The 15,831-nt window shown below is 36.5% G+C and overlaps 1 protein-coding gene across 1 annotated transcript in view; it reads right to left on the bottom strand.

Moving 5' to 3' along the window:
• The window catches only part of KCNH8 (potassium voltage-gated channel subfamily H member 8), a 401,601-nt gene that overhangs the window by 117,427 nt on the left and 268,343 nt on the right, over positions 1-15,831 (bottom strand). Inside the window, exons 6-7 of the mRNA XM_032630495.1 lie at positions 11,378-11,535; positions 6,077-6,284 (exon numbers count right to left, since the gene is read on the bottom strand). Coding sequence (XP_032486386.1) covers positions 6,077-6,284; positions 11,378-11,535 — 366 coding nt within the window. The remainder of the gene's footprint in view (positions 1-6,076; positions 6,285-11,377; positions 11,536-15,831) is intronic.

Raw genomic sequence — 15,831 nt, forward strand, 5'->3', positions numbered from 1 at the left:
AATCAAGAATTGTCCCTGATACAGAAATATCACCTCTTCACTAGATTTGGTTTTTTTAAATTAATTTATTGTTATAGTTGATTTACAATGTTGTGTTAGTTTCTACTGTACAGCAAAGTGAATCAGTTATACATATACATATATCCACTCTTTTTTAGATTCTTTTCCCATATAGGTCATTACAGAGTATTGAGTAGAGTTCCCTGTGCTATACAGTAGGTTCTCATTAGTTATCTATTTTATATATAGTAGTGTGTATATGTCAATCCCAATCTCCCAATTTATCCCTCCCCTGTCCCTTTCCACCTTGGTGACCATAAGTTTGTTTTTTACATCTGTGACTCTATTTCTGTGTTGGTCACTACATTTGAACAGCACTGCTACTTCAGCTCTATATAGCTCATTGATGTAAGTTTAAGTAGGTGGCTGCAATTTGAAAATGGCCTCAATTAGTGATTAAGAGTGGAGGTGGTGGTCATGATGGTAGTTATCAAGTGCAAGAACATAATATGTACTAGAAACTATGTGAGGCACGTCAACTTGAGTACCTGTAATTCCTCAGAAAACGCTGTGAGGATCAGTACTGCAACACCCATTTTACAGATGAGAAAACTAAGATTGTTGTATAAAAAGTCACACATTGAAGTCACCTTGACCAAAATCACAAGCCTAGTAAATCCCCGAAGCAAGATTCAAATCCAAACCTTCCTAGCTTAAATCAGAACCATTATATTCTCTCAAGGATGCTAATGGAGCTCTTTAAGGACTAATTCAATGTCATTAATTGAACTTTATAAATGTCATTAACTGAACTTAATAAATGATAACTAAAATAATATATCCCTACATTAACTGGGATGTAAGGAAACATGTAAGGTCTTCTTTTTTATTATTATTATTTTAAATTGAAGTGTAGTTGACTTACAGCGTTGTGTTAGTTTCAGTTGTACAGCAAAGTGATTCAGTTTTATATATATATATATTCAGTAACATATACATATATATTCTTTTTCAGATTCTTTTCCCTTATAGGTTATTACAAAATATTGAGTATAGTTTCCTGTGCTCATGCAAAGCCTTCTAACACATTTTTAGCTAGGTATTTATTGAAGTCTTCTTATAGAAATGTTCTGAAATATTTCTTCACAGTGAAAACAAAATTTTAAATTTAAAAGCCACACTTAGACTTGAAGCACTATGTCAAAATTCCATAAAAGTTTGTTATATCCCAACAAGCATGTAGGGTAGATGTTGAACCTCTCCCCTATATTAGTTTTGAAGGGAAAATATCCTATTTGTATGCAATTATGAGGCTATGTGAAAATTACTTATTTTCAGAGGCTGACTCGAATAGAAAGTTTGGGCAGATATATTATTTTGAAGATACGTGTAAAAAAGTATATAATAACTTACGGAGCACTGTGACTAAACTTGAAGGCAACACTTTTAAAGCCATTACTTAATACTCTTCCCATATAAGATGATAAGTATCACTAGTCCCAGGTCATAGTACTTTCTTTATTAGAAGTAACTGTCTTAATAAAATAGTAATGATGGTAACAATAGCTCCTATTTATTGAGCAGTTACTAGGTGGCGGGCACAGTGCTAAATGCTTCACCGAGATTGCCTACTTTAATACTTTAAGCCTTTCAGACCCCAGTGAGGTACACACTATTATTAGGGCCACTTTACAGATATTGAAAAAGAAACAGAGCAAAACATCTCCCCCTGCCTCCTGGGGTTCTATATTCAAAGGATCGCTGCTCGAGAGAGAATTTTAAGCCTTGCTGTAGCCTTCGATGAAGCCCAAACTCTAAAGCTTAGCCTGAATTGTCTTTAAAGATCTGGACCCTGACTACCTACCTCTTTAGCCTCATCACCTCACTATCATCCCCCGCTTCACCCTTTATGCTGGTTCTAGTGAAAGGCGTCATACAGCCCCGTCCCTGCTGTGACACACACCCGTTCCTCAGCATCCTTAGAGACAAGACTATTCATTCTTCTTTAAAACTCAGCTCAACTTGGAAATGCCTCTGCTGATAACCTGTTAGATTTAGTTGCCTGCCCTCTATAGCACCTCTGTATAGAACCTCTGTAGCAGGTTCTTGCTACAGAACATACCGCACTGCCATATACCCATTGAATTATTTGTCTGTTTTTCTTACTGGACTTTAAGTGCCATGACATTAAGTATATTATTTTTTTCTTCTTTATTTTATTGGAGTATAGTTGATTTACAATGTTGTGTTAGTTTCAGGTGTACAGCAAAGTGATTCAGTTAAATATACGTTAAATAAATATTATATTAAATATTAAATATATATATATTCAGTTAAATATATATATTTAATCTTTTTCAGATTCTTTTCCTTTATAGATTATTATAAGATATTGAGTAGAGTTCCCTGTGCTATAAGTAGGTCCTTGTTGCTTATCTATTTTATATATAGGAGTGTGTCTATGTTAATCCCAAGCTCCTAATTTAAGTATATAATTTGTTTTGGTATCTCCAGTGCCTAACACAGGACCAAGCATGCAGTGGGCACTCAAAAAATACTTTTTGAATAAATGGCCAAATCTTAAGTTACCACCCTATTTGTTCTTTCTATCTTCCTGCTGGAAAGAATTTGCTAAATAACCATTCCCTATTATATCATAATGCTCAAAATTATGAGAAGGACTTCTATACAAGGAGTTAGGGAATCTAGATTCTTGTCCCATGATTGTCATTTAGTAATGAAAAGACCTTGAAGACTGATTCATTCAACAATTTTCTTTTTACGTATTTGCCATGCACCAGGAACTGTACACCCCAGTGAGGAAGCAACAGTGGACACAAGTGACAAAAGCCCCTTCCACCAGAAAGCTTGTATAACATATAGTTGGATTTCTCACCATAAAATCAAAGAGCTGGACTAAGGTCCTTCCAGGCTTAAAATTCCATGAAACAATAAGCCAAATCTCAAATTCCTTAAAATATAATATAGGAACACATAAGAATATGAAATAAAATAGAACACCAGGCAAATCAGTTCATAACTTGCCTCTGATACCATTAATCTAGGAGTATTAATTCTTCCATACAAAAATAGATATATTATAGAGAAGTGACATTATGAAACATTTTTTAAAGGTTAGCTTTGGTTTGGTTTCATGCAAAATATTTGAACCCTCTCTAGTTGTAAGTACAATAGCATGCCTGTCAAGGGCAAAAAGGGAAAAAAATCATTTCAAGGAAATTAACAACGATGAGAAAGGAAGATCTATTTTATTCCTTGGGAAGATGAATCTGTTCTGAACATCTAATGTTAGTCAGAGCATAAAGAGCAATATGTTCTCTAATCAAGTTTCATGTGTGTGATGAATTTTCTGATTCATGGTAATTGGACCAGAAAAGGTAAAGCATATTATTAGTGGACAAATTACATAGTAAAAACTAAATTAGTCTAGACTCTCAGCTGCTTCATTACAAAATTAGGTAGGGAAGGTCATAATTATTTAATTTGTGTCCAAATCTCAGCTGGAGAATGTTCCAAACGAACAAATGATCCAAGTAATTTTAGGGGAAGGGAAAGTCCTTGTAGCCAAGCTTAAAAACCCAATATTGACAAACATAATTAGCATGCTACCTTCCTGACCATATCCCTAGAGGTGTTTGGACAGGAAATCTAATCCTCTAAAGATAAATGTTCTGTTATTTTTTATCATAACTGAGTAAACCATATCAATTCCTTGACATGCTATGATCATAGGATGTCCTTCCTGACACGTCCCTCAAATTTGTTGACATTGGATGATTGATTGCTTCTGCTGGTTAACATGGGCACTGAGCTATGATAGAAAATAGATACACAATATTAAACTCACAAAACTGGGTTTGTTCTTCCATTAAAGTCATAAATCATGGATTCTGAAAGAGCCTTTCAAGTTACATAGTGAGTTTTCTCATGTTGCAGATGAGGAAACTGAGGCCCAGACAGGTGAACAAAATTACTGCAAATCTCACAGTTGGCAGGTGTTGGAGCCATGACGCAAGGAGAGATCCATCGCCCCCCAGCCCAATGTTCTTCCCATCATTTTATTTTGCCAATAGTTAGCTCTCTTTGTGAGCTAACTTCCAGCTTACAAGCTCCCATACATGACACTGACTCATATCACCAGGACCAAGAGTAGGCACGGTAGGGGGCAATGCAGATGAAGTTCAGGGGGTTGGCTTCTTTTTTCTTGGAAAACAAATACCTCTGCCTATTTGTGGGAAGAAAAACATCAGCTAGTTTGTCAGTCTGCAGCAGGACTGGTATGTTGGAAGTGAACACAAAGCTTTCCTCCTCTAACTAAATTTGACAGCGTGCATAAGCTGAATCTCCCCATCTGGAGACTCTCAGATTAGACAAGCCTTACAGATTAATATGTGTGTATAGGTCTGGGGCCTGAAGGAAATGAGGTCAGGTCCGAAAAGGAATCAGGTGGCTGATGGCCACAAATCAGAAATTTAACATGGATTCACAACAAAGGGAGGAGACTTAATGCTGTAATTCACTGAAAAGCATTAGGACCATGCTAGGGTCTGTGATGAGGAAGCTGGAGGACAAAGTTATAAAGAGGGAAACGATACTGAAGGACAGAAAATGTTTTCATCCAAGTACAATCCAGACTTTGATCCTCCTTTTAATCAAATCTTCTTTTTCCCCATCTCCTTCTCTCTCTCTCTCTCTCTCTCTCTCTCTCACACACACACACACACACAAACACACATACACACCTCATGTTCTCTTTATGCAGGATATTTGTGCTCTCATTTTACAGTCTTATTTCTCTCTTTACTTTGTTCCTGAGAATGGAGGTCTACAGCAATGCATAGAAAAAGTGCTTTGATAAGGAAGATAAAACAATTCAGGATGCATTAGTTTCTCTGTGTACCTCAAGGACAAAATTGAGATGTGTAGGAGCATTTTTAAGAACGTAGACAGGAGACTCACTCCCTTGAACCCACTTTCTTAAGGTCCCCAGCTCATTCTCCAAAGATGCCCTTTAAGGCTTTGTACGTGCCCTATGGTGAGAGAGTGGCATTTAGTAAGAGTCCACCCAGGGATGTTCCAAATGCACTCTGCCATTAAAGTGCTGATATAAGAAGTTAGAGCATTTTTTCTCTTGAGAATCTCTATGGCTTTATCCCTGGGCAAAGGTCTGAGCTTCTTTCAAAAGTCCAAGATTGATTTTCAGAGGAGAAGATAAGTGAAGGATTTTCTAGCTAACCAGGAAACATATTCTCTGATTAAATGTCAGATTAAGAAGAAAAAATACCCTACATAAGGTACTATGACAATTGTCTAAAAAGACTGTGAGAACGCAGATATTTTAGAATAGAGGGTTATAGCCTTCAGAATTTTCATTTTTTTAGAAAGTTCTTGTGGTTGATATAAGTTTAAAAATGTGTTCATGTGCAGAACATTTCAGATTCATTTATGCAGAATTATGTAACACTTGAAACAACTCCCTTAAATTCCCATGGATTATGCGGACACGAAACTTTACAAATTATATTTGTAAATATCCTTTCTTCTGTATCATCACAAGTTCTCAAAGTATACTAAATGTGGAAGTCAGTATGATAGTGCTGTCTCTCTTTTTTTTAGGAGAAAATAGTAGAGATATCCTTTTTATTATTCACTTGCCACCTCAAATACAAGTGATCATTTTCTTATGATTTAAAAATATTGTAATGACTGGCCAGTTCCCCATGATTTATTGTTACTAGCCCTCCATTGGATATGCTAAGATAAGATCACACATTACTTATCTAAACACTTCTACAGACGCTCTGGGCATTTTTAAAAGTTCACCCATTGAGAACTTAACCCAATTCTCTTTGAAAAAAATGCAAGGTTGTTCCAGAAAACTTTCTTAAAAGAAATCACTTGTACCATGGACCCTCTCCACACACCCCCAAAAACGATGAGACAAATCAACAGTCAGAAGACATATATTTATAGCGTCATCTTTCACCTCCCCCAAATTCTAGACAATCCTCTTTTTCACTTAAAAATGGAAAATGCGACAAATGTAAGCCCTTACCAACTTCCCACTTCAGAAGGCTGTTGTCTTCCATCTCCATTTTTCCAATGACATACCAGATACATGCCATCCAGTGTGCAAGAAGGGCAAACATGGACATGAGCAGAGTCAGGACGATTGTGCTGTGTTGGGAATAACGGTCCAACTTCTGCAGGAGACGCAGAAGACGCAGCAGCCGGACGGTCTTCAGGAGATGCACGAGAGACACCTGCGTGGGAAAACAGAGCCACACAGCTTGGCTCACGGAGTCATTACATCCACAACAGTCACTTCATCTACAGCCACTCTGGGAAGTTCTTGAAATTAAGCGTAATTGGGATTCCAACATTGTGACCATTTTATAACCATTTCTATGTCGTTTCCTGATATATCGGAAATTGATAAGATAAAAGATGATAAGGCAATTTAATTTCTTTGAGTGAATAATTATCTTCCTTAATTAAGATGTATCTTTTTTTCTCTACCTATATGACTGAAGATAATTTTATATATTCTGATATACAACTGAAACACATTATGGGATCGGGATTGAATAGAAGATGTCTCCACCCCTTTCTTTTAATTTCTTTCAATTCCACTTCCCCTTCTCCATGTAAGGGAGCTGCGTTATAACAAAACTTTGTATAGACTGAAGTAAAACCCTGTAAAGTGGTAGCAAAAGTAACTTAGGTTTCTTATTTTTAAATAGTGAGACCTAGAAACTTGAGTAAGATCTGCTCACAAATACCAGTAACACCTCCTGCCCCATGTGCTTTACTATGGTCCTTCTAACATTATCGATAGACAAAGAAAACATTTGCCTGGAGCACATACATTCTGCGCTTTCTGTTAAACAAACATGCTTAGGGAACCAAAATCAAATGGAACAAAATTTTGGAGAAACCTTTTAGATGCTGCCTCTGTATGAACTAGAACAACAGACTTGTAGTGAAGGAGTTAGTTTCTTGACTTTAGGGCTCAACTGAAAAATGTGCACCATTGGTGTCCACCAGAAAGGTCAATGTCACTATTACAACACATGTGGTGCACTAATATACACTCTTTTTAATACCTTCCAAGAGAAAAGAAAAGTTAAATAAAACATTAACTCATATGCAAATAGAATCTGACAAGTTCCTTGACCTATTCTAATTTGGGGGGTGAACCATAAATAGAGGGTAAGGAAGTGGTTTGTATGACTATACCTAAGCATCATTTTTCCTTTACAGGCAGAATCATAAACAAGGTCAGCATCTTTTGAGAGTCTGCCTTTATAATTATCTGGAGTCAACTGACTTCTAATTTCTCCCTCCTCCAGCCATCTTCCCTTATCTCCAAGAAAAATGTACCTAGAGCAGTTCCTGACACATAGGAAGTGCTCAGTAAATTTGTGTTAAATGAGTGAGCGGATAAGCTATTATGTGAAGATGCAAAACACTCCAGGCTCACTATAACAATAGATATTCAATAAAAGTGTCTTCCACTGTAATCTTGTGAATTATTCTATACTGAAATATAAAAACATCATAAGGATGGGAATTCCCTGGCGGTCCAGTGGTTAGGACTCCACGCTTCCACGGCAGCAGGCCTGGGTTCGATCCCTGGTCAGGCAACTAAGATCCTGCAAGGTGTGGTGTGGCAAAAAAAAAAATCATAAGGTCAATTGAGGAAGTTGCCAGGTAGCTGTGGTCTTTTATTCCTTTTTGTGGGTCTTCTGGGTAGAGTTTTACTTTCTTCTCCTTCATACTCACGTTCTCATCTATCATTTCTCCAGCTGATTGTAAGTCAGATGCAGTTTCTACTTTGTGGCTTAGAGGAATTACTAGGGGTGAAATTTATTTTATAGGTAGGTGAATTTGATAGATGACAATTTTGTAAGTAAAGTGAATCCTGGAGCAGAACTCTCAAATGGAGGATACCATCTGCTATGGACTGAATTGTGTTCCTGCAAATTTCATATGTTGAAGCCCTAACCCCCAGTGTGACGGTATTTGAGATGGGGTCTTTGGGAAGTAATTTGGTTTAGATGGGGTCATGAGGGTGGGGTCCTCAAGATGGGATTAATGCCTCTATAAGAATAGACCACAGCACCCTCTCTCTTGTTCGCCACCCACCCCAATCTCTCGCTCCCTCCCCTCGCTGTATGAGGGCCACATGAGGACGTGGAAAGAAGACAGCCATCTACAGGCCAGGAAGAGAGCCCTCACCAAGAATCAAATTGGCTGAAAGCTTGATCTTGGACTTCCCAGCCATCAGGAGAGTGAGAAATAAATTCCCGTTGTTGAAGCCATCCAGTTTATGATATTTTCTTATAGCTGCCTGAGTAGACTAACACACCATCTGAATATAGAGTACTGATGCAGGCAAGCTCCCCATTTTGTCTGGCCAGAAAGGGGATGTTTGAGGGAAGAATGTGAGGCTGCCCTTACATGAGAACAACAGTCATTTACAAAAATAAGGGACATGAGCCTGGGAGTCCAGGATGAGGCAGCCCTGGTGATTTCACTGTCATTTTAAAAAATTTGTATTTATTCCTATCTGAGCCCAAAACCTCCGGCTATAAAATGTGAATTTTGGCTCTTGATGAATGACAGAAGAAAGAGGCATATTTGATTTCGATGGAAATATATCATCTGAAAAAGAGAAAGCACCTTCTTACTCTTGGGATGCTGCTCTGAATTTGTCATTGATAAGAATTATAAGCACCTTGTAGACAGGTGCAAGACAGTGAATGATGCATTCATCAAAAACCTCTATCAAACTGCAGTTTCCCCTATTACCAAGTGGACATAACCACCTCCTGGCTGTCCACTAGGGAAGAAAAAGGAGAAAGAAAAAAGTTAATTACCGTACTGAGGTCCTTCTAGGTATTAGACACTTGGCAAGGTATTTTATAGAAAAGTTTCCTTTTTAGGCTACTCAGAAACCCTGCAGAAATTTTTACGATTTTAGGCCTATTCTGATGTTAACTTTCCCAAGAAGTCACTCAGATGGTAAGTGATAAAACTTGGATTCATACTTTTGCCTTTTTACTCTCATTCTTTGTCTCATTCACAATTTTACTTTCTTTGTCTCATTCACAATTTTACCTCTCGTTGTGCCTTTCATCGTGACTTATACACAGTAAGTTTTAATAAGTAAATGTGTGAGCTGCATGTAAAACATTTGCCATCAGCAACTGTGGGCACAGCCAAAGCTAAAGCATGCAGTACATTTTTGATGGTTGCCATGCATTTTATAATGTCATCTATGGAGATGCACTAAATGGACCCACTTTAGACCTGGAAAATCAACCCCTTTGTTATTTTATGTTTGTTCCTGCTCTTCTTTTTGTAAGTCTGTGTAGTATAAGAGTAGCATAACTTATGAACTTTTCCTTATAACTTATGCTTTCCTGGGAAGTAAATATAATATTTTGAACAAGCTTTTCTACTCAAATCGAATATTTCATACTGACTAATATATTGGGAGGAATAACAAATTTATATGCCAATTGTTAAATGATCATAAGCTCACCCTTGTGAAAAGCAGAAAAATTATCACTGATAATAGAGAGAGATTCCTTACTTCCTTCCTCTTTTTCTTTCTTTCTGATATAGATGTTGATCTATAACTTCAAATCTTTATAAAGGATTTGTGCTGTATTTCAAAAGTGAGAACGAAGAAGGGTAGCAGAAGCACAGTGAAAATGTACAAGTATTTAAAATTCATCAAATTATGAGAATTAGACTTTTTCAAAATTATTTACTCATGTTAATTTTAGGCAACGGAAATTTTAATCATATCTAAACATTTTACTTATTTTTTATTTTATAGTACATGATATATATATATATGTTTAAAATTATCCTATTTGTTCAGTGCCCAAAGAGAAATGGAATATAAAAAATGATTATTAGTATTTAGTAGCAGAGCAAGTTAATTTAGAGCACTCTATGAAACACCATTTATTTAACAATTCTCCAGGATAATTTAGAAAATTTTTCTTATCATTTTATGAATTATCTACTTCTTCAGGATATTTTTTGACAGTCTTGCAAAAGCCTTGTTTTAAGTCATTACACTTTCATTATAGTATACTTATCTAGTCAAATTCAATCTTAAAAAGCACTTTAAAAAGCTCGGATAACAATCCAGTTTAGCACTGATTGATATTATATACTAGATTTTCCCCAGAGCTTTCCCTTCAGCTGAGTTATAAACCTCTTAATGATGTTGACACTCTCAACTTCCCAGCTTAAAAAAAATTGAAAGAAAAAGAAAAATATTATTATACAGGCAATTAACAAATGCAACAAATGCACAAATCTGTACTATGTAGTCAGGAGTTTAGTTCAGTCTTCGTTCTGAAGTCAGTAATGATTGTATTTGAAACACTGATCACTTTGTTTAATATTGAAAACTATGCTATTAAATTCTTGATAGAGAACATAATTTCTATGGGGAGAGGTTTGTCAACTGAGTAGGAAATATGTTTAATTTGAACTAACGTCTAGTAAATTTTTGCCTGCTAAAATTGGTTACTCTGGCGGCAAATTGTATTACTGGTCCAAAAATTCTCTTATACCTTCCTAAAAGTCTCTCTATTTATAAGGGAACACTTAATGCTTTTAAGAGTGTCAATCATTAAATAGTAAAAATAGCTATGACTACAAGAGGGCATACTTTCTTTCCTGTAAGAAATCTGAGAATAAAAGTTTTAGATGAAGAAAGAGAAGTTACAAATATCAATAAAAATTCAAGAGGATGCTTGGTTTACGTTGGTCATTTTATCATTTAGATTTTTGCTCAATCTAACATTTTTACAGGGACTTCTAAGAAGTAGTTGAATTCTATTTTAATTTCAACCTATCTTTCTATCTTGATAGGTCTTCTGTTTGTTTTGCCAATGAATAATGAAATATTCAAAAGGTAGCGAGTAAAAGTCATACAAGTAGAAGAAATCTTCAAACTCTCCACCAAATTCTTGAGGGAAATATCTGGCTCAGTAACATAAAGTAATGCTTCTATTCCTGCAGATGGTTTCCTTATCAAAGGATTTGTTTAGTGAGTCAATTTGATGATAAATTCAAGCTTTTAATATCCTGGTTCTAGGTATTTAAATGATTAGAAATGGGTAATACAAATTTCGAAAAGGAAGTAACTCCTTTAAGTGGAGAATCTGGCCTGCATATCATTGGTGACATTGGCCTCTTTATTAAAAAGGGCACAAAATCCTGGACATACAAATTGCGACAAACATTTAAAACCTGATCATGTGAAAAATAAGCACAGGGTTAAAACCAACCTTCAAGGTCATGTGGAAGGGAGCTCTTTACTCACCACTGTGACGTTGAAAGCATACAGGAGATCAAAAGGCAGGGCAGCAATTAAATCAATGATGAACCAGGTTGTGACATAGTGGATGCAAATTGATCTTGCTTCAAAGATAACTTGACCAGACTTGCTGACATAGGTTGTTCGAAAATTTAAAATAATATCTGCTTGAGAAAAAAAGGATAGAGTAAGAGCATTTAGGAGAAAGAGAGGAGAAGGAAAGAAGGAAAGACAAGGTAAGAAGAGAAGATGGAAGGAAGACAGGCAGGTGGGCAGGGGGGAAGGAAGGGAGGAAGAAAACTATATTAAATTAGACTAACGGTAACCTCTTAACGTACTTTAGATTGACTATACCCAAAATACTCTTCTTGACAGATCCAGCTCAACTCAACAAACAGGTATTGGAGAAAGGTGAAGAAAGTAGTATTTTTTGAGCAGTAATACATTCCAGACTTTGGGCCACATGTTAACATAATTAAAATAAATAATAATAACAACAATAAGCAACACTTACTGAATGCTCACTGTGTACCAGACATTGTCCTAAGAACTTAGCTTAGATTGTTTCACTTACTCAGAACATCTTCCACCGTAGACGACGATGGTAACATAGCAGACAGTACATAGTAGGCAGTATTAGCAGAGGCAGAAACTAAGTCTCAGTGGGAAAAGTAACTCATCCACGATCATCTTGCCAACAGTGGCAGAGATGACCCTGAACACAAGTATAATTTGCAGTCCATGTTCTTTTTATTTATTTTTTATCCAGTAGTACTCTATTCCGTGTACAAAAGTTTTACTAATCTCCGTATGTTTATGAAACTGATCCTTGCCCTGAAGGTGTTTGTATTCACAAAATACCAGAAGTTTCTTCTTTGGATTTCTAGGTTAAACTCCCCATTCCATTTAAATGGAAGATATAATCATTTTCAACCATTCCTTACATCATCCTTTTAATATATTTTTATTTTATGTTTATTTTATATTTGTATTTATTTTATATTTATATTATATTTTACTATCTATTTATCAAACTTTTTACAATATATGACATCCTTCTGAGGGCTGGTCAAAGGACAAAGCCATAGACATGTGGACCATCTAGAGTTCAATCCTGCCACCTATGAATAAACTTCTCAGAGTCTGTCACATAGTTCTTGGGTTAAATATCATTAAAGGACTGGAAAGGGTTATATTTTCTTTAATTTGTTTTAGAGTTGAGTATGACCAAGTTATGGGGAATTTTGGGATTGGTGCATACACGTAACTGTGATGAAGGCTGCTCATTTTCTGCACTGGCAACCCCAACAGAAACATATTTGTCTGTGGGACTTTGTTCTTCGGGAGTGTTGTGATTCAGTGACAAAGATCAAAGGAAGGAATTTGGGAAGTAAGTAACCTAAAGAGAATAGGAATTCAAGGAGCTAGGAAATGAATGCTAAGCTCTGAGTTACATAATTTTTAAATGAATTGGAGTACTCTTTACAGCTAATGTAAACCATTGCAAGTACGTGGAATCTTGTCATGTGAGGTTAAGAACTTGTTGGTATCATGATCGTAATGGTAACAATAATAAAGATTACAATAATGTGCACTTTATACATTTGTAGATCATATTTACTTTTCACTTCACGTCACATTTGAAGGAGAATTCTAAGATGCCCCCCACCCCCAATCCCCTGCCACCACCCTCACTCTCCTCTGATCTCTTCCCCTTGGGTAAGGGTGGATCCCCTGAGCATGATGAGATATGAAGGTGTGATCACGTTACATCATAGGGGTAAAGAGAGATGATCTGCGTGGCCTGCCCTCATCAGGTGAGCCCTTTAAAGCTGACCTTTCTTCATCTGGTGTTAAGGGATTGGAAAGCAGTGAGGCATGCTCTTCCTGGCCTGGAAGGAAGCAACTGCGTATTATGGGGAGGGCCACATGGCGGGGAACGGCGGGCAGCCTCTAATTGCTGAGAATGACCCCTCACTGACATCTCGTGAGAAACGGAGACCTTAGTCCCACAACCATAAAGAAATTTGTTCAACAGCCACATGAGATAGGAAGAGAATCCTGGGCTCCAGAATGGGCAACAAGCTGACACCTTGATTTCAACCTTCTGAGGCCCTGAGGAGAGACTTCAGCTAAGGTAGATCTGGACTTCTGACCTATAGAAACTATGAGATAATAAATGGGTATTGTTTTAAGCTGATGTGTTTGTGGTAATTGGCTATGCAGCAATAAAAATACTAATACAACATTTAGTAAGTCATCTGGTTCTCATTATAGCCTGTGAGATGAGAGAATACAGGAATTCTGACAAAACAGGTTACTATTACATTATTATAGATAATACATATGTTCTTAATATGAACACAGTGCTGTTCTACAACCTTTATAATCATAATCTCATTGACTCCTTACAACAATGCTAAGAGGTAAGTATTTTTATTAATCCCTTTTACAGATGAGAAAACTGAGGCAGAAAAGATGTCAAGTGATCTGTCCAGGGTCACACATGATGAACTAAACCCCTCAGCTAGTTAGTGAAAAGAGCAAGAACTGGATTCAAGTCTCTTAAATTCCAATTCTGTGCTTTGGGTTTTGGTGCCTCAACAGAGACCAGTCACATCTCAGATCTGGAAGCAAGTTCTACGTGACTCAAAAAGAAAACATTAATTGTTCTAGACTATTGTGAATGATCTAACTTATTAAGATGGCGTTATTAGAAGTCATTTTTGTCAAAAAATAAAAATATTAAAATACTTCCATTGTGAGCTTCCCTGGTGGTGCAGTGGTTGAGAGTCCGCCTGCCGATGCAGGGGACACGGGTTCGTGCCCCGGTCCGGGAAGATCCCACATGCCGCGGAGTGGCTGGGCCCGTGAGCCATGGCTGCTGAGCCTGTGCGTCCAGAGCCTGTGCTCCGCAACGGGAGAGGCCACAACAGTGAGAGGCCCGTGTACCGCAAAAAAAAAAAAAAAACCCCAACAAACTTCCATTGTTAATACTGAGAATACGAAAGGATGAAGCTAGTCGATAAGCCACTCACAAAGGATGAACACAATCCCAAGGTGATTTCCACTGCAGAGTAAAAGTGCTATCATGGCAAAAAGTACCAATGCATCCCTGAAGTATGGCCACCAAAGGGGGCTGGGAGCTCAGGGGAATGTTGTGAAGTTGTTAGGGTAGCAGGTGACCTTTTCATTCTTTCTCTTTAACTTTCTAGACTCATGTATTTGTGCATTAGCCGAGCAATTTAACAGCTTAGACCAGCAGCTGTTGAAATAAAGCAGTCGATAAGTAGTTCATTATCAAATTGAAGGAATAAATGCCTTTGTGTATTTACTAACTGATCACCAGGTTCTACCACAGATTTTACAGAAAACCCACTGCCACCATCCACATACCTGGGGTGCTCTCCTGAATGGAGGAATGGAAGAAGTGATTGATTGGTCTTTGGTTGATTGATACAGTAAACATTTTTAAAGCTATGTGGTTGACTAAAGAATAAAATAGAGGTGCAGACTTCTGAACAGAAAAGATATTTTCTTGGATGAGTCATTACAAAATACTAGTTTAGAAAGGTTTTTTAAAAATAATCTGTTACTCTATTGAGTTAATTGGATGAAAAGAAGATGTTTATTTTTATGTTTAAAAAGAAGTAATGGTAAGACTTTTAAACACAAAGAATGTTAACAGCAAAAGAATAAAATCTATCTTTTATATTTATGGATACAAATATATTTTTGAAGTACTTGAGTACTTTCAGGTTTATTTTCAGGGAAAAAACCTAGATATGTATTATATTCTAAGATTTCTAGGACTATGGTATCATATAAGGACTGTAGGTTTGAGTGAGTGATATTTTTATTTATTTTTTAGCTCTTTAAAAAATTTTATTGAAGTATAGTTGATTTACAATGTATTATTTTTATTTATTTATTTATTAAAAAAACCCTTTTATTCTATATTGGAGTATAGTTGATTAACAATGTTGTGTTAGTTTCAGGGGTAGGGCAAAGTGATTCAGTTATACATATGCATGTAGCTATTCTTTTTCAAGTTCTTTTCCCATTTTGGTTACTACATAATTATTTTTAGATAGCTGATTTTTTTTTAAAAACCTACTTTTGTCATCCACATAATAATAGACATAGTTCTGTTGTACTGTGATTTACAAAACATATTTTCATGTTTATTAGTTTGTGTTGTTCCCATGCCAACTCTCTCAGGTGTATGATCACTGACATTTTACTAATGACTCAGGAGATTTAAGGAAATTGTTTAAAGTCATGAAGATAGTAAGCAAGAGAGAAACAGGACATCTTTTGCAGGCAATTCCATTTTCTTTCCATCATCTTAAAGATTTACTGCACTTTCAAATACATTTTAGGGGCAATACCAATAGGTCAGTGCAGAGAAATGTATTTCCAATTTTAGCCTTTAGATTCAATTCAGCATTGGCAGTGCC

Source organism: Phocoena sinus, chromosome 4 (genome assembly GCF_008692025.1).
Source record: "Phocoena sinus isolate mPhoSin1 chromosome 4, mPhoSin1.pri, whole genome shotgun sequence".
NCBI lineage: Eukaryota > Metazoa > Chordata > Mammalia > Artiodactyla > Phocoenidae > Phocoena > Phocoena sinus.